This window comes from Thalassophryne amazonica, chromosome 7 (assembly GCF_902500255.1).
Source record: "Thalassophryne amazonica chromosome 7, fThaAma1.1, whole genome shotgun sequence".
Taxonomy (NCBI): Eukaryota; Metazoa; Chordata; class Actinopteri; order Batrachoidiformes; family Batrachoididae; genus Thalassophryne; species Thalassophryne amazonica.
The window spans coordinates 7334537-7352696 of NC_047109.1; the positions used below are offsets into that span (position 1 = coordinate 7334537).

Below are 18160 nucleotides of genomic sequence, written 5' to 3' on the forward strand. Positions count from 1 at the left end.
CAATATCTGGTTTTAGCTCTTGTGCTTTGGCAATCCGTAAAATAGCGTGGAGGTTGTCATTTGTTTGAATTGTTCCAATTCATTATTGAAAACATCTGTTCGCACAGATATGTCTCCCAAACATAGACAGAACACGGGCAGCATGAAGTTGAAGCTGTGGCATCACACCAGGGGGCAGAAATCCTTGATTTCAGCATCCTGGAACTTTGCTCTCAGGCCACTGTCGCTTTGAAGCTCGATTAACTCCATCTGAAGGTGATGGGTCACACCGCTGACATCGGTGGTGAAAGGACTGGAAAAGATGGCAAAGCTCGAGTGCTGTGCTCTGATGTCAGAGAAGCACCAATCAAACTCATTCATTAACTGGCTCAGTTTGGTAGCCAACCTGGTACATGAAAAAACACCGGGAACTGAGGCTGAAATGTTTTGACAAACAGAAAAGTGGGCAAGATTGCCCTGTGCCACTTGGCACTTCCATAGGTCAAGTTTACGTTGGAAACATGTGATCATGTCTGACATCTGCATGATCATTTGTTTGCGTCCCTGCAGCCTTTTATTCAGTTGGGCAAGATGGTCAGTTATGTCACATAACATAGCAAAATCACACAGCCAGTTTGGATCAGCCAGTTGAGACACGGGTTTTTACTCTGCATGAAAACAGCAATATCTTCCATAAGCTCAAAAAATCGTATATTATTGTGGGAAATGTAGTTTATGGTCAAAACACGATTTAAAGCAACATAGACCTATTTTAAGACAACCTGTTTTTTTACGACCAATTAAGCACTTGCGGGCCAGATAAAATGATGTGGCGGGCCACATCTGGCCTTGAGGTTGACACGTGGTGTAAAGGATCTTACCACGTGGGCGCAGGAACACTTCAGAAAGCCATTGTCAGTTTAACACAGTTCGTCGCTACATTTACAAATGCAAGTTAAATCTCTGCAAGTTAAAACGCAACCATGCAAAGTGAAAGCCATACATCAACAACATCCAGAAATGCCGCCGCCTTCTCTGGGCCCGAGCTCATTTGAAATGGACCAGACGCAAAGTGGAAAAGTGTGCTGTGGTTGATGAGTCCACATTTTCAAATTGTTTTTGGAAATCATGAACGTCGTGTCCTCTGGACAAAATAGGAAAAAGACCATCCAGATTGTTACCAGCGCAAAGTTCAAAAACCAGCATCTGTGATGGTATGGGGGTGTGTTAGTGCCCATGACATGGACAACTTACACATCTGTGATGGCACCATCAATGCTGAAAGGTACATCCAGGTTTTGGAGCAACACATGCTGCCATCCAAGCAACGTCTTTTTCAGGGACGTCCCTGCTTATTTCAGCCTGACAATGTCAAGCCACATTCTGCACGTGTTACAACAGCGTGGCTTCATAGTAAAAGAGTGCAGGTACTAGACTGGCCTGCCTGCAGTCCAGACCTGCCGCCCAATGAAAAATGTGTGGCGCAGCATGAAGCGTAAAATACGACAACAGAGACCCCGGACTGTTGAAGTCATAGATCAAGCAAGAATGGGAAAGAATTCCACCTGCAAAGCTTCAACAATTAGTGTCCTCAGTTCCCAAACGCTTATTGAGTGTTGTTAGAAGGAAAGGTGATGTAACACAGTGGTAAACATACCACTGTCTCAACTTTTTTGAAACATGTTGCAGGCATCCGTTTCAAAATGAGCAAATATTTGTACAAAACAATAAAGTTTATCAGTTTGAACATTAAATATCTTGTCTTTGTGGTGTATTCAATTGAATATAGGTTGAAGAGGATTTGCAAATCATTGTATTCTGTTTTTATTTACATTTTACACAACGTCCCAACTTCATTGTAATTGGGGTTCTACTTTGAAACTGGTCACCGGTAGATGATCACTAACAGCCTAAGTCTAAATTTCACTTTTATTTAATTTTTAACCTTCAGCCCCAGTGGGCTGGTGGGGTATTGTCGACACGCGTGATGTCCATCTTCCATCATCCATCATTTCCAGGTGACAACTGAAGAACTGCTGTAGGTATTGATCAGAAATTTGTATAACGGGTTGCGGGACTTATCAATCCATCACCATGACTTTTGGAGCTACTGTTGTCTCAAGAGCCTTGCTGGATGACAGACATTCACTCATTGGAATACCTGTCATTGTTTTGTTTTTTGAAGACCTTCTGAAAATGCCGCTTAGTTGTTGTGCATATCTGAAATGAAAACCCAGCTGGTGTGGGTGGCAGCGAGCAGTGGCACTCGCTCTGTGCATTGCTGTGCACCTGGTGGATGATTGGGCCCGATAAATCACTTTTCACTGTGTTAGAGTGTGTACTGTAAAGATTTTTCAGGTGTGTTAACATTAGTGTGATCTTGCTCTCTTCATGTGGCTTTAGTCTGCACAGATTTTGACCTTCTCAGAGCTGTTGGTGTGCTACATAACCTGTCTTCTGTTTTACAGCTGATACCAAACGTTGCTGATATTAGCTGAAGTTCTATGTTATGGACTTCAGCCTGTTTTTGTTAAGAACAAAAAACAGAAAGCTGCATTTTTAATCTGATATTTCCTCATGCAGGATTGTGTTTTTATTTTGGTTTCTCCATAAAACTAACTTGCTGTTGCATAAATGTAACATGTTTTTAGCGTTAGCGTCTCCATCAGTCACCGCCCAACTCTCTGCTCATTTGCTGCTTGTGCAAAGGTCAAAATGTTCGATACCTCCGTGGTGCACAGCACATCTCTTCTTATAACAATTTCATGGTGCACCACATGCAATGGAAAAAGAGGAGTCAGTCCTATATAGGCCCTGTTGCCGCTCGTGTTTTTCTCCAGAATCCATATTACCAAGTAGATGAGAGCCTGCGTCTCCCGGGACGCCAGTCTGGCACAGGTTACTTCCAAAGCCGAGGCCGGTAAATGCTGCCAGCTGGGTGGACTGAGACAATTCAGATTGAGTGTCTCGTCCAAAGGGACAAACATGCAACCCGAGTGGGACTTGAACCCAGGTCTACATATCAGCAGGCCAGGTCCTTCTCCACTCAGCTACCTGCTCCAAACAACAGAAGAGATGCAAAATGTTTTTCCACTATAGGTGGAAGCAAATTGAATTCATCTGAACAGAACATGGCTGTGAGAAGGAATAAAGGAGCTGAGCTTGGCACGTGAAGTTTGAGTGACCTGCACGAGGCTGCAGTCGTCTGACAGAGGAGCCATGCCATCAGCAAAGCTAACGATGGAACCGCCGGACGAGGACTGAGGAACCGTGACCAACAGCACAAAGAAGCAAAAGGGCAGACAGAAGGGAAAAGAACGGCTCCGTATCTCTGGGTAGAGCTCCTTCACCCGCAGAGCCGGCTGAGGTGCGCCTGAGCAGCTGGGCTTTCTGTGATTGGTGGAGTGAGATGCAGCTTGTTCCCCTCCCCCTCGACCAGAAAGAGGTGCAGCAGAAACGTCAGACACATAAGAGCACCGACTCTGCCGCTGAAGCAACGATCAGCAACCAGGAGACGACACAGCACGACGGTCATCCAGGATTCAGATTTCACTTTAACCCTCACTCACATCCAGAAGGCAGGAGCTGACATCCAGGGCATCCTCATCAGCCTCATCAGCGGAAGGTGGTGACCATGGGCAGGCAGGGGCACGAGGCCTCCGCTCCGCCTGCAGGGATGCGGATCCAACACTCCCAGAGCAAGATAAGCCTGTCGGCATCGTTCGAAGCTCTGGCCGTCTACTTCCCCTGCATGAACTCCTTCGACGAGGAGGACGGAGGTAAGATGATGGCGGTGTGTGTGTGGAAGGAGCAATGGAGACCGTCTGTGGCATTCAGGATGGATTAAGAGCCGTTTAGAGATGCGGCTGCTTGAGTTCAGATGTTGGCGCTCAGTTTTGCATGTTGAGGTGTCGGTTAACGTTCCAGGACGATAGGCTGCTGTGACGCGCAGCTTCTCCTCTGCTGGTTGATGCTGATCGCTGCTGTCAAGCTCATCAGGAAACAAAGTCCTGCTCAACAAATAACAATTTTACTGCAACCTGTGAGAAAGCTTATTTATAGTAGAAGCTATTTGTGCTTATCTTTGATGTGCACCTTTTTCTTTTCTTTTTTTGGTGTGTTTTTTTTTTTTTTTTTTTTTTGGCTTGTTTTTTGCAGCAAAAACTTCACACTCAGTCTTCTATTTAACACTTTCTTCTCTTTCCTTCTTCTTCATATTCCCATTTTAACTAAATCAAATTAAATCCATATGCAGAAGTTATTCAAACCTCCTATAATCTGAGAATTGTACCCATTTTGTGCCTTTTGCAAACATTTGCATTTCATGGTGTTTTTTAAATGTCATTATGTTTTTGCAGTCATTTGCTGTGCACAACACCTTAAAGTGGCTTTGGCCTCATTATTAAAGTGTGTATTTTGAGAAGAGCCACAGTCCAAGTGGATGGTCATTTTTGTTGTTAACTCACATCTTTTGCTTGATCAAAATTTGAACATGTGTGAGTCACATGATCCTCAAATGCAGTTTGATCCAAATGTGACTGAAAAAAGTGAAATTTGAACTACTCAAAATTCCTCCGTTTTTACACCTACATTCATCAGTTTTTTTTATCAGAGTGCATTTACAATGTCTGGTTTCAACCATTTTATAAATGTACTGATAAATGTAGTTGTAGTAGTTTTAATTAAACGGCTCACTTTTTTTCAGTGTGTTCATGGCACTCTAAGGTGTGTAACTTTGTACTGTGATGCTGTTGACTGTGGTTGTGTTTGTGTCGCCTCAGCTGTTTGTCTGTATGTAGAACAAACTTTTTACCTTTGTGTTTTAATGTCAGTAAAATGGGTTTTGCAGGAAAACTTGAGATTGTTGCCGAAACAACTAGTTATTCCCTCCAACAGGGACGTCCTCTTTTTATTGCTTCAATTAAAAAAAAAACCTGACTGACCAATTTTTCCACAGACATGGTGGACTTACTGTTTGCAGTTAACTAAAGTACTTGTTAATTTCTGCTGTTCCAGGAGATAAAAATAGAGGGGCGCTGATCAGATATTTCAAATCAGTATCTGTCTGATATTAGACAATATTACGGGACCAGACACCAGAAATTCAAAAGTGAATATGAAAAATCCGATCCAAGTCTTCCTTTTACCGTCTGAGTTCTGTTGTGGGCTGCGGTCATTTGCCTTTGGCGGGTAGAATATTTGTTTCACTGAGTTGATGTTTTGTTCTATGGCTTAGTTTGAAAAGTAACTATGAACAGATTTGTTGCTTTAAGACATGGAGAATGGCATTGGATTTTACTGGCCGAAGCTTCTCGTATTTGTATCATATCGGACATGAAGCAGTGGTGTTGTGCCATCTCGAGTTACGAAACATTCAACACTAACTCGTATTTTTATACTATAACTGTATATAGAGTAGAGCTGCAACAGTTAATCTCCAATCTCACTCACTCATCTTCAACCGCTTATCCAGGATGGGGTCACGGGTCAGTTTGAATCACTTTTTGAAAAAGAAAAAAATAGTCCCCATTCTTTGATTGCAGTTTCAAAAATGTGAAAATGTTTTTGGCTTCATTATTAGTCGATCTGCTCTGTGTCAGTCTGGTCCCGTCAGATCTCAGAAGCTAAGCAGTGCAGGACCTGGTTAGTACTTGGACGGGAGACCTCTTCAGAACACCAGCGGCTGTGTGTGTTTCTCCAGGTTACGCTGGAGTTGCATCAGGAAGGGCATCTGGTGTAAAACCTGTGCCAAATACTAATGCGGATCTGGCTGCGTCCACTGTGGCGACCCCAAACAAAAACAGGAGCAGCCGAATGGACAACAACAACATTAGTTTGTTTTCTGACAGTATCTTTCTTTGCATTGACAACTAATCAACAGAGAAAATAATTAACAGATTAATCAAATATGAAAATATTACAGCCTTAATATTGTCTAAAAACTATGAGGACATGCTGATTTTTTTAAAAAGAAACGCTCCTGTGAGCTGGAACACAGGCTCACAGCTCCTCCTCGTCCGAGTAAAAAATGATGGTGGTGAATTTGGAATGTTTTAGTCTAGACGTGATTCATATGTGATGTGAAAAGGGCACGAGGTTGATGAATGGATGGTTTTACTGTTTGTCGTCAATGTGCACGTGGCTGAGGCTGCGCACGGTGAACTAATGATAACAGAGTTATTACATACTTGTGTAATTTTACAGCAGTGATCTAACCTCTGGGAAATATCGTGTGCTCTGCATCTCCATTTGAAGTCTTCTGTGGCCACACAGTGTTTCAAAAAATCTTTTGCTGCGTTAAACTAATTAATAGAATGCAAAATATGTCAAGTTAGTAATTGTGTCTCTAATGCTGAAATTTATCCTCCTTTATAAGTTGCTTTGGATAAAATGCATCAATGATAAATGAACCTACTGTACATCCTGCCCCGAATGCAAGAGTTTTGTCAACAGGTGTGTGTGTGTGTGTGTGTGTGTGTGTGTGTGTGTGTGTGTGTGTGTGTGTGTGTGTGTGTGTGTGTGTGTGTGTGTGCACAGTTTAATAAAAAGGCTGAGACTGCACTATTTTTACCTTCCCATTTTCACCCCCCATCTGTTCCCCCCCATTCGCTGTTTTGCTCAAATTGAATGAAACCACTTTGACTCAGTTCATTTAGGATTGGATCCAAATGAAAAGGCAGACACAATAAATTTTTAACCATTTTTCAGATGATAAGCCATTTAATTGCTGAGCTAGGTTTTATGAGACATTGAGAAATGCCAGGCCTGATCAGGGAAAGGTGCAGTTCATGGGGCCCTGTTGTGCACAAAGTGGTGCACAGGGTGGCCACCATCCATGAGCCCATGGGGGTGTCGGTGTTAAATTTACGGTGTGCTCAGGCGCGGTGCTGGTGTGTTGGTATTGTGAGGCAACAGAAAGCGAAACCAACAGAAACCTGCTCTGAAGGTTCGTGGAGAGATTTTCTTGCTGTTTGTGCAGCGATCCGTCTTACAGCAGCAGCTTCACGGCGTGCAGACACACAGGGATGTAAGTTAGTGCATCAGAGTCAAATGAAAACAAGCATTAAAAGTAAACACTCATGGAAAAAATGCAAAATCTCACCTCATTGCTTCACCTCAGGCAGGTTTGGTGGCTTCTCCCTTCAATGACCTGTTTGCATGCTTTCATGCAACTGTTTCTGTAGATGCTGGATGCTTGTACGTTGAGTGTGGACTCACTCTGGCTCCTAGGAGACCCCCACAGCATTTTGTTCTTTTCTGCAGATACAGAACCATAATGCAATGATTCTGTTGCGGTGTGTGAATGAATGTTCACTGGCAGCATTGTTTCTGACTGTGTTCTTATGTGCCGTTGAGGTCACTAATGGTAAAACAAGTCCCACACTGACTGTATCTCTGGCTGTGTTCACACAGAAGCTGGAGGTAAGAAGCTGCGCAGCACAATCCAGAGGAGCACGGAGACGGGCCTGGCGGTGGAGATGAGGAGCAGGATGACCCGGCAGGCTAGCCGAGAGTCTACAGATGGCAGCATGAACAGCTACAGCTCCGAGGGAAAGTAAGGAAACTTTCACCACACTTCTTTTGGCGTAATCCTCGTGAGCTTCACAGCTGCTCGCTCAGCTGTTTAATCAGTGACTACGTTTACATGCTTAAGCAGACAGCTTTACTCCTGTATACAGTAGTGTTCAGAATAATAGTAGTGCTATGTGACTAAAAAGATTAATCCAGGTTTTGAGTATATTTCTTATTGTTACATGGGAATCAAGGTACCAGTAGATTCAATAGATTCTCACAAATCCAACAAGACCAAGCATTCATGATATGCACACTCTTAAGGCTATGAAATTGGGCTATTAGTAAAAAAAAAAAGTAGAAAAGGGGGTGTTCACAATAATAGTAGTGTGGCATTCGGTCAGGTGAATCAGGTGTCCCCTATTTAAGGATGAAGCCAGCACCTGTTGAACATGCTTTTCTCTTTGAAAGCCTGAGGAAAATGGGACGTTCAAGACATTGTTTAGAAGAACAGCGTAGCCTGATTAAAAAGTTGATTGGAGAGGGGGAAACTTATACACAGGTGCAAAAAATGATAGGCTGTTCATCTCCAATGATCTCTGATGCTTTAAAATGGACAAAAAAAAACAGAGACGCATGGAAGAAAATGGAAAACAACCATCAAAATGGATAGAAGAATAACCAGAATGGCAAAAGCTCACCCATTGATCAGGATGATCAAAGACAGTCTGGAGTTACCTGTAAGTGCTGTGACAGTTAGAAGACGCCTGTGTGAAGCTAATTTATTTGCAAGAATCCCCCGCAAAGTCCCTCTGTTAAATAAAAGACATGTGCAGAAGAGGTTACAAAGACGTGCGGAGGATTTCGCGTGTGATTTCGTATTGGGGCATGTCCAGCTGTTACACAATTTCTCGGATACTCACTCGACTGAAAGCCATCGAAAGCCGTCTGAATCTTCTGAATGGTTTCCAACACGTAGGTGTTTTTTTTTTTGTTTTTTTTTTTGCTGCGCGTCCTGAGCTGCTTCGTGCCGACGCGCAAAATCCTCCGCACGTCTTTCATTACAAAATCTCCTGTAACAGTGGAATGTGTCGCAAAAGTGCTATGTCCAGCTCTGTTGCCATTGCTGTGGTAGTCACATGATGTCCTGGATCAACACAGCATTCAGTTTAGAAATGATCTGGTCGATCCAGCCTGTCGAATGGCCGCTCGACGCGCCACGCGCACTCTGCCGCTGTGGGCCGTCTTTAAAAAGGTTTTAACAGTCATAATCCGCGTGACGCCGACAGAATCTTCACTGATATCCAACTGAATCTTTCGAATGGTTTCCAACTGCCTGTCTCTAACAGTTTCTGAAAAAAATTTCATGGAGCAAAGCGGCAGTCTCTCAGCAAGTTCTCAGACAAAAGAAATCCGACGGGAGGGGTGGACCAGTGCTCACTCAAAGCCTGCCCACAGGCGAATGACGCAACCGACAGGCGTGGAAAAACTCACGCATGCGCACGAAGGTTCAAGCTTGGCTGATGCAATCACACGTGATTCAAATCCATATAGTTTTTGAAAAAAATAAAAAGGTCCGTTACTTTTTGGACAGACCTTGTAAAAGCAGTTTGAACATATTAGTTTTGAGTTTGTAGCGTCAACAGCAGATACTACTATTATTGTGAACATCCCCTTTTCTACTTTTTTTTTACTAATAGCCCAATTTCCATAGCCTTAAGAGTGTGCATATCATGAATGCTTAATCTTGTTGGATTTGTGAGAATCTACTGAATCTACTGGCACCTTGTTTCCCATGTAACAATACGAAATGTACTCATAACCTGGATTAATTTTTTTAGTCACATAGCACGACTATTATTCTGAACACTACTGTACATGGTCAATGGTATCATTTGGAATATCCCCATCTAAACAGCAGCACACATCTTCCACCAGTGCTTGATCTGGTCTGGCGTTCGTGTAATCCTGCTTCGTGTAATTCTGCTTGGTGAAATTCTGCTTGGTGAAAAACCCCTCACGACACACCTTTCTCAAACAGGCATTAACATTTTTCTCATTTTTCTCTCCTCTGCATCAAAACAGAGAGCGTAGTCTCTGGACCTGTTGCCAGATTTGGCACAGCTCCGCACAGCAGAGAGGGGGCGGTGTGAGTGGCCCGCTGCGGCATTTACCGAGCCCGCAGACATGGTAAGCGCATCGGAGGCAGAGCAATCGCGGTGATATGCCGACCAGTGCCGCGACCAGCCTGCCTGATAAGGACGCAGAACACAATGCGCTGTTTACATCTGCTTCTGTGGTGTCCGGTGGTTTGCGCGCGCCGCATACAAGTAGTTGCCGTACTCAAAAGACCAAGATTCCTTGCGGATAGGACATGCGCAGAACACAAAATAATGTTCCTTTCTATGGGGATATCCCAATGTACGTTTATATGACTTGATATTCAGGTTAGAAAAGGAGTAACCCAGGGGTCATATTCGGGTTTTTAAAAACCAGAATATGAGCATATTCGGGTTTTTGCAGGTGTTTACATGGCCGTGCGCAACCATGTTATTGCTAATATTCTGGTTATGAAAGGGTTATGAAAGGGTTATTGGCTGCATGTACACATAGTCACTGTCATCCAAGCTTGATCTCCATGGTAACCCTGCTTCTTTTTTTTCTCCCCAGTCTCATATTCCCCGGGGTGAGGCTTTCATCTGACGCCCAGTTTAGCGACTTCCTGGATGGCCTCGGCCCCGCCCAGTTGGTTGGACGGCAGACATTGGCAACTCCACCTATGGGTAAGAATTATAAATATAATTATAAATAAGAATTAAATATGGGAATTTTCTTAATTAGTTTTACATAATGAAATGAGTCCTGGCTTCTTTGAGGAAATATTTCTTCTATGAACGTGTGTGATGTTCACTGAGACCCGCGTTAGTTTACATTGATCTTCCAATAAGTAGAAAGTGAAAATCCCCAAAACTCCCCTTTGTGGCTTTTTCAAAATTGATGATGGCATCAAAAATATTCACCATGTGACTTTAAATTTAAGAAATTGCTTTATATAGTTATATTATTTTTAGGGCTGGGCAACGTTAACGCGCTAACGTTGCGTTAATTATTGAGGTCATTATCGCCGCCAATTTTATTCCTCCCCTTAACGCTGCGTTTTTTTTTTGTTTTGTTTTTTTTAGCCTTTTATGACTGTTGCTCGTTGCCTTTTATTTTGAAAGCGTCAGTCGGGGGCGAGCTTATGCTGCTGCTTCCTGCTGATAGCTGAGTTCACACAGAAAATGACACGAGGATCGAGAAAACTACGGGCTATGCAATGCACAACAAAACAAAATGCAGAAAGACGCCGAACTTTTGAATGGACATTTTCGGTACAAAGTTCTACAGGATCAGGCCCGGATCCAGACCGGTTTGGACTGATCATCGGTCAAATTCTTTTTTTTTTACGCATCGTTCGTCATCGGTAAAAAAAAAAAAAAAAAAAAATCTTGAATAATCTCGAATAGCCGAACGTGTCCCCGCGGTGAACACAGCTTTTCAGTGGTTTTCATGTTAACCTATAGTCCGTAAATTATATGGATTTTTCCGAGTTTCAGAGTCATACGGACGTACAAATAAAGTTGGATATTCAGGGTTTGGTATGTAATAAACTATTTCTGCAGCGCGTCTCCACTTTGTAACCATTGAGCTACTAGATCGAAGCATCGATCCAGTAGCTCGTTGGTTCTTTGATTCACTGCTCTTCAGAAACGGCAAGCCGCTTCTTAACCGCTCGCAAAGCCATTAAAATATCGTCAGTCACTTTTGTGTGGATTAAAGTCACTAACTGGGACTCTTGTCTTGTTGCTGTCAAGAAACGAGAATCGTCCTCCGTTCCGTGTTCACACAGCTCGAAACGCTGCGCGGCTGAGACAGAGTCGGGTCGGAATTAATAACTTCAAAATGAATCGCCGCTTTAAATAAAATGACACCTCTTTCCAAATGTAATACAGACACGAAACTACAATCGACTAAAACTTTTTTTTTCCTCCCAAAATGAAACGTGCTGTATTTTATTTTCAAATTACATCCTGAAGTGAAGCACAGCAGCTGTGAGCTCAGCTCAGATATATGGAAACATTTTCATGCCAATAATAACTACAGATTTTGTTTATTCCTATTTATGTCCAGAGATCAAGGATTCACCATGTAGAGTTCATTATGTACAAAGTTTAAGGATCCAGTGACCAAATTCATATTTATTTACTTTAAGATTCAGTTTAATCGGCTTATAAAGTGCCAAATCACAACAAAATCTAAATATACTAAAACAAATACATCACAATTGTACACATATCAAATTGTGGTATGTGTACAATTGTGACATATTTGTTTTAGTACATTTAGTCATGGACATGTATATTGTTATTTTGATATGAAACAGGATAACAAATGACCTGCCAGTGGTTTTATATTTGATTTCATTAGTGTGTTTCAGTTGAAATTTACATTTTCAAATTTATGCAATGTTCATTTACATTTTCAAATAAAACTGTGCTTTTAAGCGGCTTTTGAATTAATTTTTGGGTTTCACATATACCATGCGATTAATCATGATTAATCACAGAAAGTCACTGAGTTAAAGCGATTAAGATTTTTTTATGTTTGCCCACCCCTAATAACTTTCTATTATTTCTATAACTTTATAATATTTTATATAGTTCAGTATACAGCAGGAAAAGTCCATATGAAGCCCACATTTTTTCTTTCTCCCTCACTGGAAACTATCGTGGCACATCAGCCACTCATTAATTCCTGTAATTCAGCTCTTCTGGCTGGGCTGTGATTGGTCAGCTTAGTTTTTGATGCGGTAAATCATTCCTGCTCACAAGAAACTCAGATTTCAGGCCAGTTGCGAAGAAGCCTTCCCCCTACAGGAGTGGAGTTTGAACAAAGTGCTACAGTGGCAAACTGTGGAACATGTCACAATGTGTCCTGAACATTGAAACATCCCTGCAAACTACAACAAACCGTTATCACATCATCCCTGAGAGGGGTGGAGCTGAAAATGTCACAATGTTTTATGGAAATTGGTTTGTTTTTCCCTGCGACCCTTAACTGGAGTGAGCGGTTGAAGAAGAGTGAGTGAGTGAGCTTGTTTCTCTTGGAGATAAAATTATATTTTAGGCCAAGTCAAGGTTTGATAAAATATGGGAAAGGTCTTGTATGAACAGAGGCTGACTGTGAAGATTTCCAGTGTTGAAAATAAAGACTGTGCATTAAAAACTATGACTACAGTCTGTATTTAGCTTCCCAGATTGCATTAGAATGCAGCAATAAAAACTATAGTTCTCACCCCCCAACCCAACAAAGTCATGCCACCCCACCCCACCCCCTTGAATCTAGATCCGCCCCTGTAGCAGCACAGTAAGCTTCAGAATTTGACTAAAACAACATTTCTCTCATTGGCATTGGGGAAACATAATGGTTATAATTCTTTCATCATAGCAGGATTGTTTTTAATCCCGTATAAAAAAGGTGTGTGGTTCATCATGTCTTTCTGTTCTTCAGGTGACATCCAGATCGGCATGGTGGAGAAGAAAGGAGCGCTGGAGGTAGAGGTCATTCGAGCTCGTGGCCTTGTGGGAAAACCAGGTTCGAAGGCACTGCCAGGTAACTTACATGATGGTTTGTTCAAAATGAGCTCATGTGACTTTTAAAAAATAAGCATTTATCTGACACATGGTTCCGATTTCTCTCACAGCACCATACGTGAAGGTCTACCTTTTGGAAAACGGAGCCTGCATAGCCAAAAAGAAAACAAAAGTAGCAAGAAAAACCTTGGATCCTCTTTACCAGCAGCAACTGCCGTTTGAGGAGAGTCCAGGAGGAAAAGTTTTACAGGTATAAAGAACATGCATTTGAACTCACACTTTGCTAGGTTAACCCCCACCATCCGCCTCATTTTGACTTGTCAGTATCTCACGAATAAAAAGTTTAATTTCCCATTGATGGGATGTACAGGCTTAGAAGGGGGTTTAACTTGCTGTGAGTGGTTGCTACCCAGTTAAAGTCTAAGCAGTTATAAGTAGTTAGATTAATTTTTGGTTTTATATGAGCTTAATTTGCTATTTGACTGTAGATTGTATGGACTTTTTTAACAGTAGTTTATAAAATTTCTAATATCACAGCAGCTACAATTTTGGACAATGTTTGCAATAATTCAGAGGTTAGAAACAGTAGGACTGTTTGTGATTATTTGTCAACACAAATCCACATCCCAGCATGGTTTACTACTTGAGCAAATGTATATCACCTCCTAGTTGAAATCCAAATGAATACACAGTTCACAGGGATTTACATGGAAAGTCTAAGGCTTTAGAAAAGCATCAAAAAAGGGTATATAAATAACGACAAAAAAAAATCAAACAATAAGCAACTTTATTTTTCCTGTGTAATATCCCTTCGACATGTCTGCCACCTGCTGGACGGTTAGTGGATGATGGATGGATGTTGAATTAGGAGCAGGTGTGGTTTCAGTGAGAGAGACAAGTCAAGTCAAATCTGGGAGCAGGCGCTGGTACCGCACATCCACAACGCCATGGAAATGCCTTGAGTAATGGATGGCAACCACCCAAGCAGACCGACCCGGTCTGTCAGTGAGAGAGACAGATAGACAGTTTCTGCACAGATCAGAAAAGTCAAAACTTTGATGATGTTCTAATACTCAACTATCATGGTCTTTGCATGTTTGACCAGTTTTGTTGAGCTTTGTTTATTTGATTTTTTTTTGTTGTTGTTTTTTTTTTTCAGTTGTACAATGGGCAAAGCAGATGGTCACCCCTCTGAGTCTGGTCTGCTTGAGGTTTCTTCCTTACAATAAAAAAAAACCTGAGAAAGTTTTTCCTTGCCACTGTTGCCATTGTGCTTGCTGAGGGGGTGGGTAAGGTTAGCCTTACCCTTGTGAAGCACCTTGAGGTGTCTTATGCTGTGATTTGGTGTTGTATAAATAAATTGAATACCTCCACACAACCCTGTGGAAAGGATTGTGTATGCATGAACACTCTAAAACAGTAACCACTGTCTAACGAGAAAAACTGATGAAACAATTTGCAGATTTTTTTTAGTTATTTCAACTTTCAACTGAGTTAATGTCACAAGACTTCTCTCGTTAATTTGAAAAAACTTTAATTACGTTGAAATAACAAAAAACAAAAAATCTATGCAAATTGTTCCATCACTGTCTCATTGAGACAGTGGTTCATTTTTTAGAGTGCACCCACAGCAGACACATCTTCATTCTCTCTGTCTTTCTCAACATATTTGTGGTTTTGAAGGTACATATAGCTTGAAATTAGCTTGGCAGTTTGTTGCATTCCCAAAGCCTCCAAAGCCTATGTCTGGTGGCGACTAAGGCCCCCACCTCTTTTTGAATTTTGCAGCCCAAATGCAGATGTAAATGTAACAGGAATGATAATTATGCTTGTTAATTTAGTGTTTATTGTTTCTCACTTGTTTGTTGCAGGTTATCGTATGGGGTGACTACGGACGTATGGACCATAAATCATTCATGGGAGCAGTTCAGATACTGTTAGATGAGCTGGACCTGTCCAATATGGTGATTGGCTGGTTCAAGCTCTTTCCTCCTTCCTCGTTGGTGGACCCTACTCTGGCCCCACTGACAAGAAGAGCTTCCCAATCCTCACTAGACAGTTTCTCTCGATCATAGCAGCATGTGGACTGAACGCGTTGTTGTAGCAGCCGGTGTTGCGATTACAGGTCACACACCCCCGCCCCCACCCCTCCAAACCCCGCCCCTCCAGTTACACTGCATGCTTGATGTTGTGTCTTCTGAGCCTGTTCCTCGGGGGAGGGGTACTAGCGTGATCCTGCGTTTTGAGCAAAAACATCGCACACATTTTGCACGCGTTGTGAAGCGTGTTGCAACCACCTGGCGACCAGGAGAGCCAGGCGGTGTTGTTGTTGGAGGAAACTGGAATGAACTCTTTAGCACGAGGAATCCGTCAGTTCCAGGTTTTCATCCAATCCGAAGCCATGGGGTCAGTACTGGGAACTGCTCAAGAGTTCTACAGCAGCCCTTTTGAATGAATAAATAAATAAATAAATGTTTGATTATTTTCCAATTATTTTGCTTTTTTTCTTTAAATGTCAGTGTACTTGTATCTGAAGTGGGTGACAGTGTTTCTAACCAGATGCTTGATCACGCCACGCCAACACACCTACCTGGATTGAGGTTTTAAGACCATCACTTTAGGTGATGTGTGGCCCCCAAAACCCACAAGAAATCTCTCACCAAACGAATCAAACCACAAGGACTTAAATCCGAGATTATTCTGAAGTAACACTCAGAACCCTGTCAAAATATAAAGAAATGTACAATCTCCCATCATTCTTTCTCTGTTGATATATTGTGTGAAATTTAAATGAGAAAACTATTTTTCCTTTTAGTTCATATGCATGGACACAAATTTAGAAGAATAAAAAAGAAAGTTATTTTCTTGAGGCTGTAACTTGCAAAAAAAAAGAGAGAAAGAAGAAAAAACAGATCAGCCATTTTCAACAATTTATACGTATTATTTTTAAAGATAAATTTCACTACTGCATGGTTTTCAAGGGGAGTGAATGCAACATTGTGATGACAAAAAAAAAAGATTATCATTCTTTAGACCAGTCATGAGTCTGTGATTTGCAGACGTGCAGATAACGGAAACTTAAAGGAAATTTTGCAGTTATTTAAAAAGAAAATGTTTGTGGCAAAAAGTGGTAATTAAAATAAATGTAAATTATTTATTTCATTGTAAAAGGCTGACGCCTTATGAAGATAAACATTATGTGCAAATTGTACGTTTCTCTTTTTCTTCTTGGTCCCAGGGTACTTTTCACTGTCCGGTCCCCTGATATCGTCCAGATTTTCGGACTGTTGGTTATTTTACAGTTCTGTACGTATTTTATTTTGGATTTGATTTGTTTAACAAGCATGTTGAAAAGGATTTTCTGCAACATGGCTTGGGCACACCTTACAGTAACTCAGCATGTTTTGATAAAGATGATATTTGGAATTTTTGCAGTTTCTTGTACAGTGCATGTTGACTTCATTTCAACTTTTCTCACTCACCTTAAATTGAGCTCAAATGAATGAGATGGTCTTCCACGACCATTTTCTTGACGTTTTAACAAAACATTCCACCCTAATGTCATATTTTATTTCAGGTTTTTGAGGGGGATTTAAAAAAAAGAAAATATTTTATATTTCATTGAGGTTGATGACACAGTTGTGATTGCAAGCATATTTTATTTCAGTATTGTTGACGAACATGCAAAAATATTCAAAAGGTTTATCAAGAGGCAGCAAACATGCAAGAGATGCAACGTTGCCTTAGTTCAACTCTACAGGCGCCGTTTGTGACGATGAGCTAATCACAAGTTCAAATAAGGGATAATGCCACAGAAAATGTCTTTTTTTCTTGTTTAGATGAAAATGAAATTAATTTACTATATTTTTGTTAGTTTTATTTAAAGCCAAGACCAGTTTATTTTTTATTTTCTATTTTTAGTAATTCTAAAATGCTTCTCATGTCTGGGAAGTATAAAGCTTCTAGTTACAATATGTCTGAATGAAAATGATTTGAGGCATTGTTCCTTTTCCACAATGCAATTTAACGTAAAAAAACAAACAAACAAAAAAGTCACTGTAATGAGCTACAGTGTATATTTTCATTGTACATATCTTTAGATGTCAGAATTTGAATAAATGAGCTACCATGAGTAGATTGATAGAGTATTTTGGAACTGGAAAAATGCCTCATGATGACAAAGACATATGTTATTTATCCTTCTGAATGCCTTTTAAGTTTCTCTTTTTTTGGTGCAATGTGTTAATGCCAAGGCTATGTCTTGGCGAAGTATGGTTGAGTACAGAGATTTATGTAAGTTATTTTTCAAATTAAAAATAAAAAAAAACATTGATATTACACTGATGTCAGGTGTTGAGTGGTGACTAAAAAATTACAAGACAAATAATATGAGCGAAGCGCTGCACAGCGGCACGAAGCTCGCTCTTCTGGTAGACGACAGTACAAACTGGAAATGGCACAAAAAAATCTCCACAGTGGAGAATAAGCCACAAACCGGACAACATTGTCATACAAAGCCGTATAAAAAGCCACAAACAGATGGTAGACGAAGCCGGAAATGGAATGATTTGATCCATCGACATCAATAGCCTTTTTGCTTAACGATTCCCTTTTCGGTCCTTCAGAGAGGCCGTTGTTTTTGAGGGTGTTTGTCGGGAAAAATTATCATGTCTCTACGTTGATTGCAGTCTCTGCAGCGAGTCCGTAATCAACCGCTACTGCAGCGACTGTTCTTGAAGCAATGAACCAATTAAGCAGTGCTCCGACCCACTGCTTTGTTGGTTCATTGCTTTGCTGCTTTTCAGAGGCGGCAAGTCTGCTTCTTAACCCCTCTCAAGCCATTTAAAAATGTCAATCGTGAGTCACTTTTCTGCAAATTAAAGGGACTCGTGTTGCAGGCAAAAAAACAAGAATCGTCCTCCGTTTGTACAGCTCCAAATATGCCGCTCTATGCCGAGTAATGTAGAGTAAAGTAAAGTCTCTGCCGGAATTAATAACTTCAAAGTGTATCGCTGTTTTAAATCAAATGACACCTC

General features: G+C 41.2%; 1 protein-coding gene across 45 annotated transcripts in view; it reads left to right on the forward strand.

The window, feature by feature from the left end:
• The window catches only part of rims2a (regulating synaptic membrane exocytosis 2a), a 725652-nt gene extending 708183 nt beyond the window's left edge, over positions 1 to 17469 (forward strand). For 44 of the 45 annotated variants that reach the window (XM_034173773.1, XM_034173780.1, XM_034173800.1 and 41 more), the window contains 5 exons: positions 7393 to 7534; positions 10162 to 10274; positions 13042 to 13143; positions 13235 to 13374; positions 14996 to 17469. In XM_034173773.1, coding sequence (XP_034029664.1) covers positions 7393 to 7534; positions 10162 to 10274; positions 13042 to 13143; positions 13235 to 13374; positions 14996 to 15199 — 701 coding nt within the window. In that variant the 3' untranslated portion in view covers positions 15200 to 17469. Of the gene's footprint in view, positions 1 to 3576; positions 3759 to 7392; positions 7535 to 10161; positions 10275 to 13041; positions 13144 to 13234; positions 13375 to 14995 lie in introns of those variants that run through there. The other variant, XM_034173794.1, reaches the window with a different exon arrangement.
• Positions 17470 to 18160: the final 691 nt, after the last annotated feature.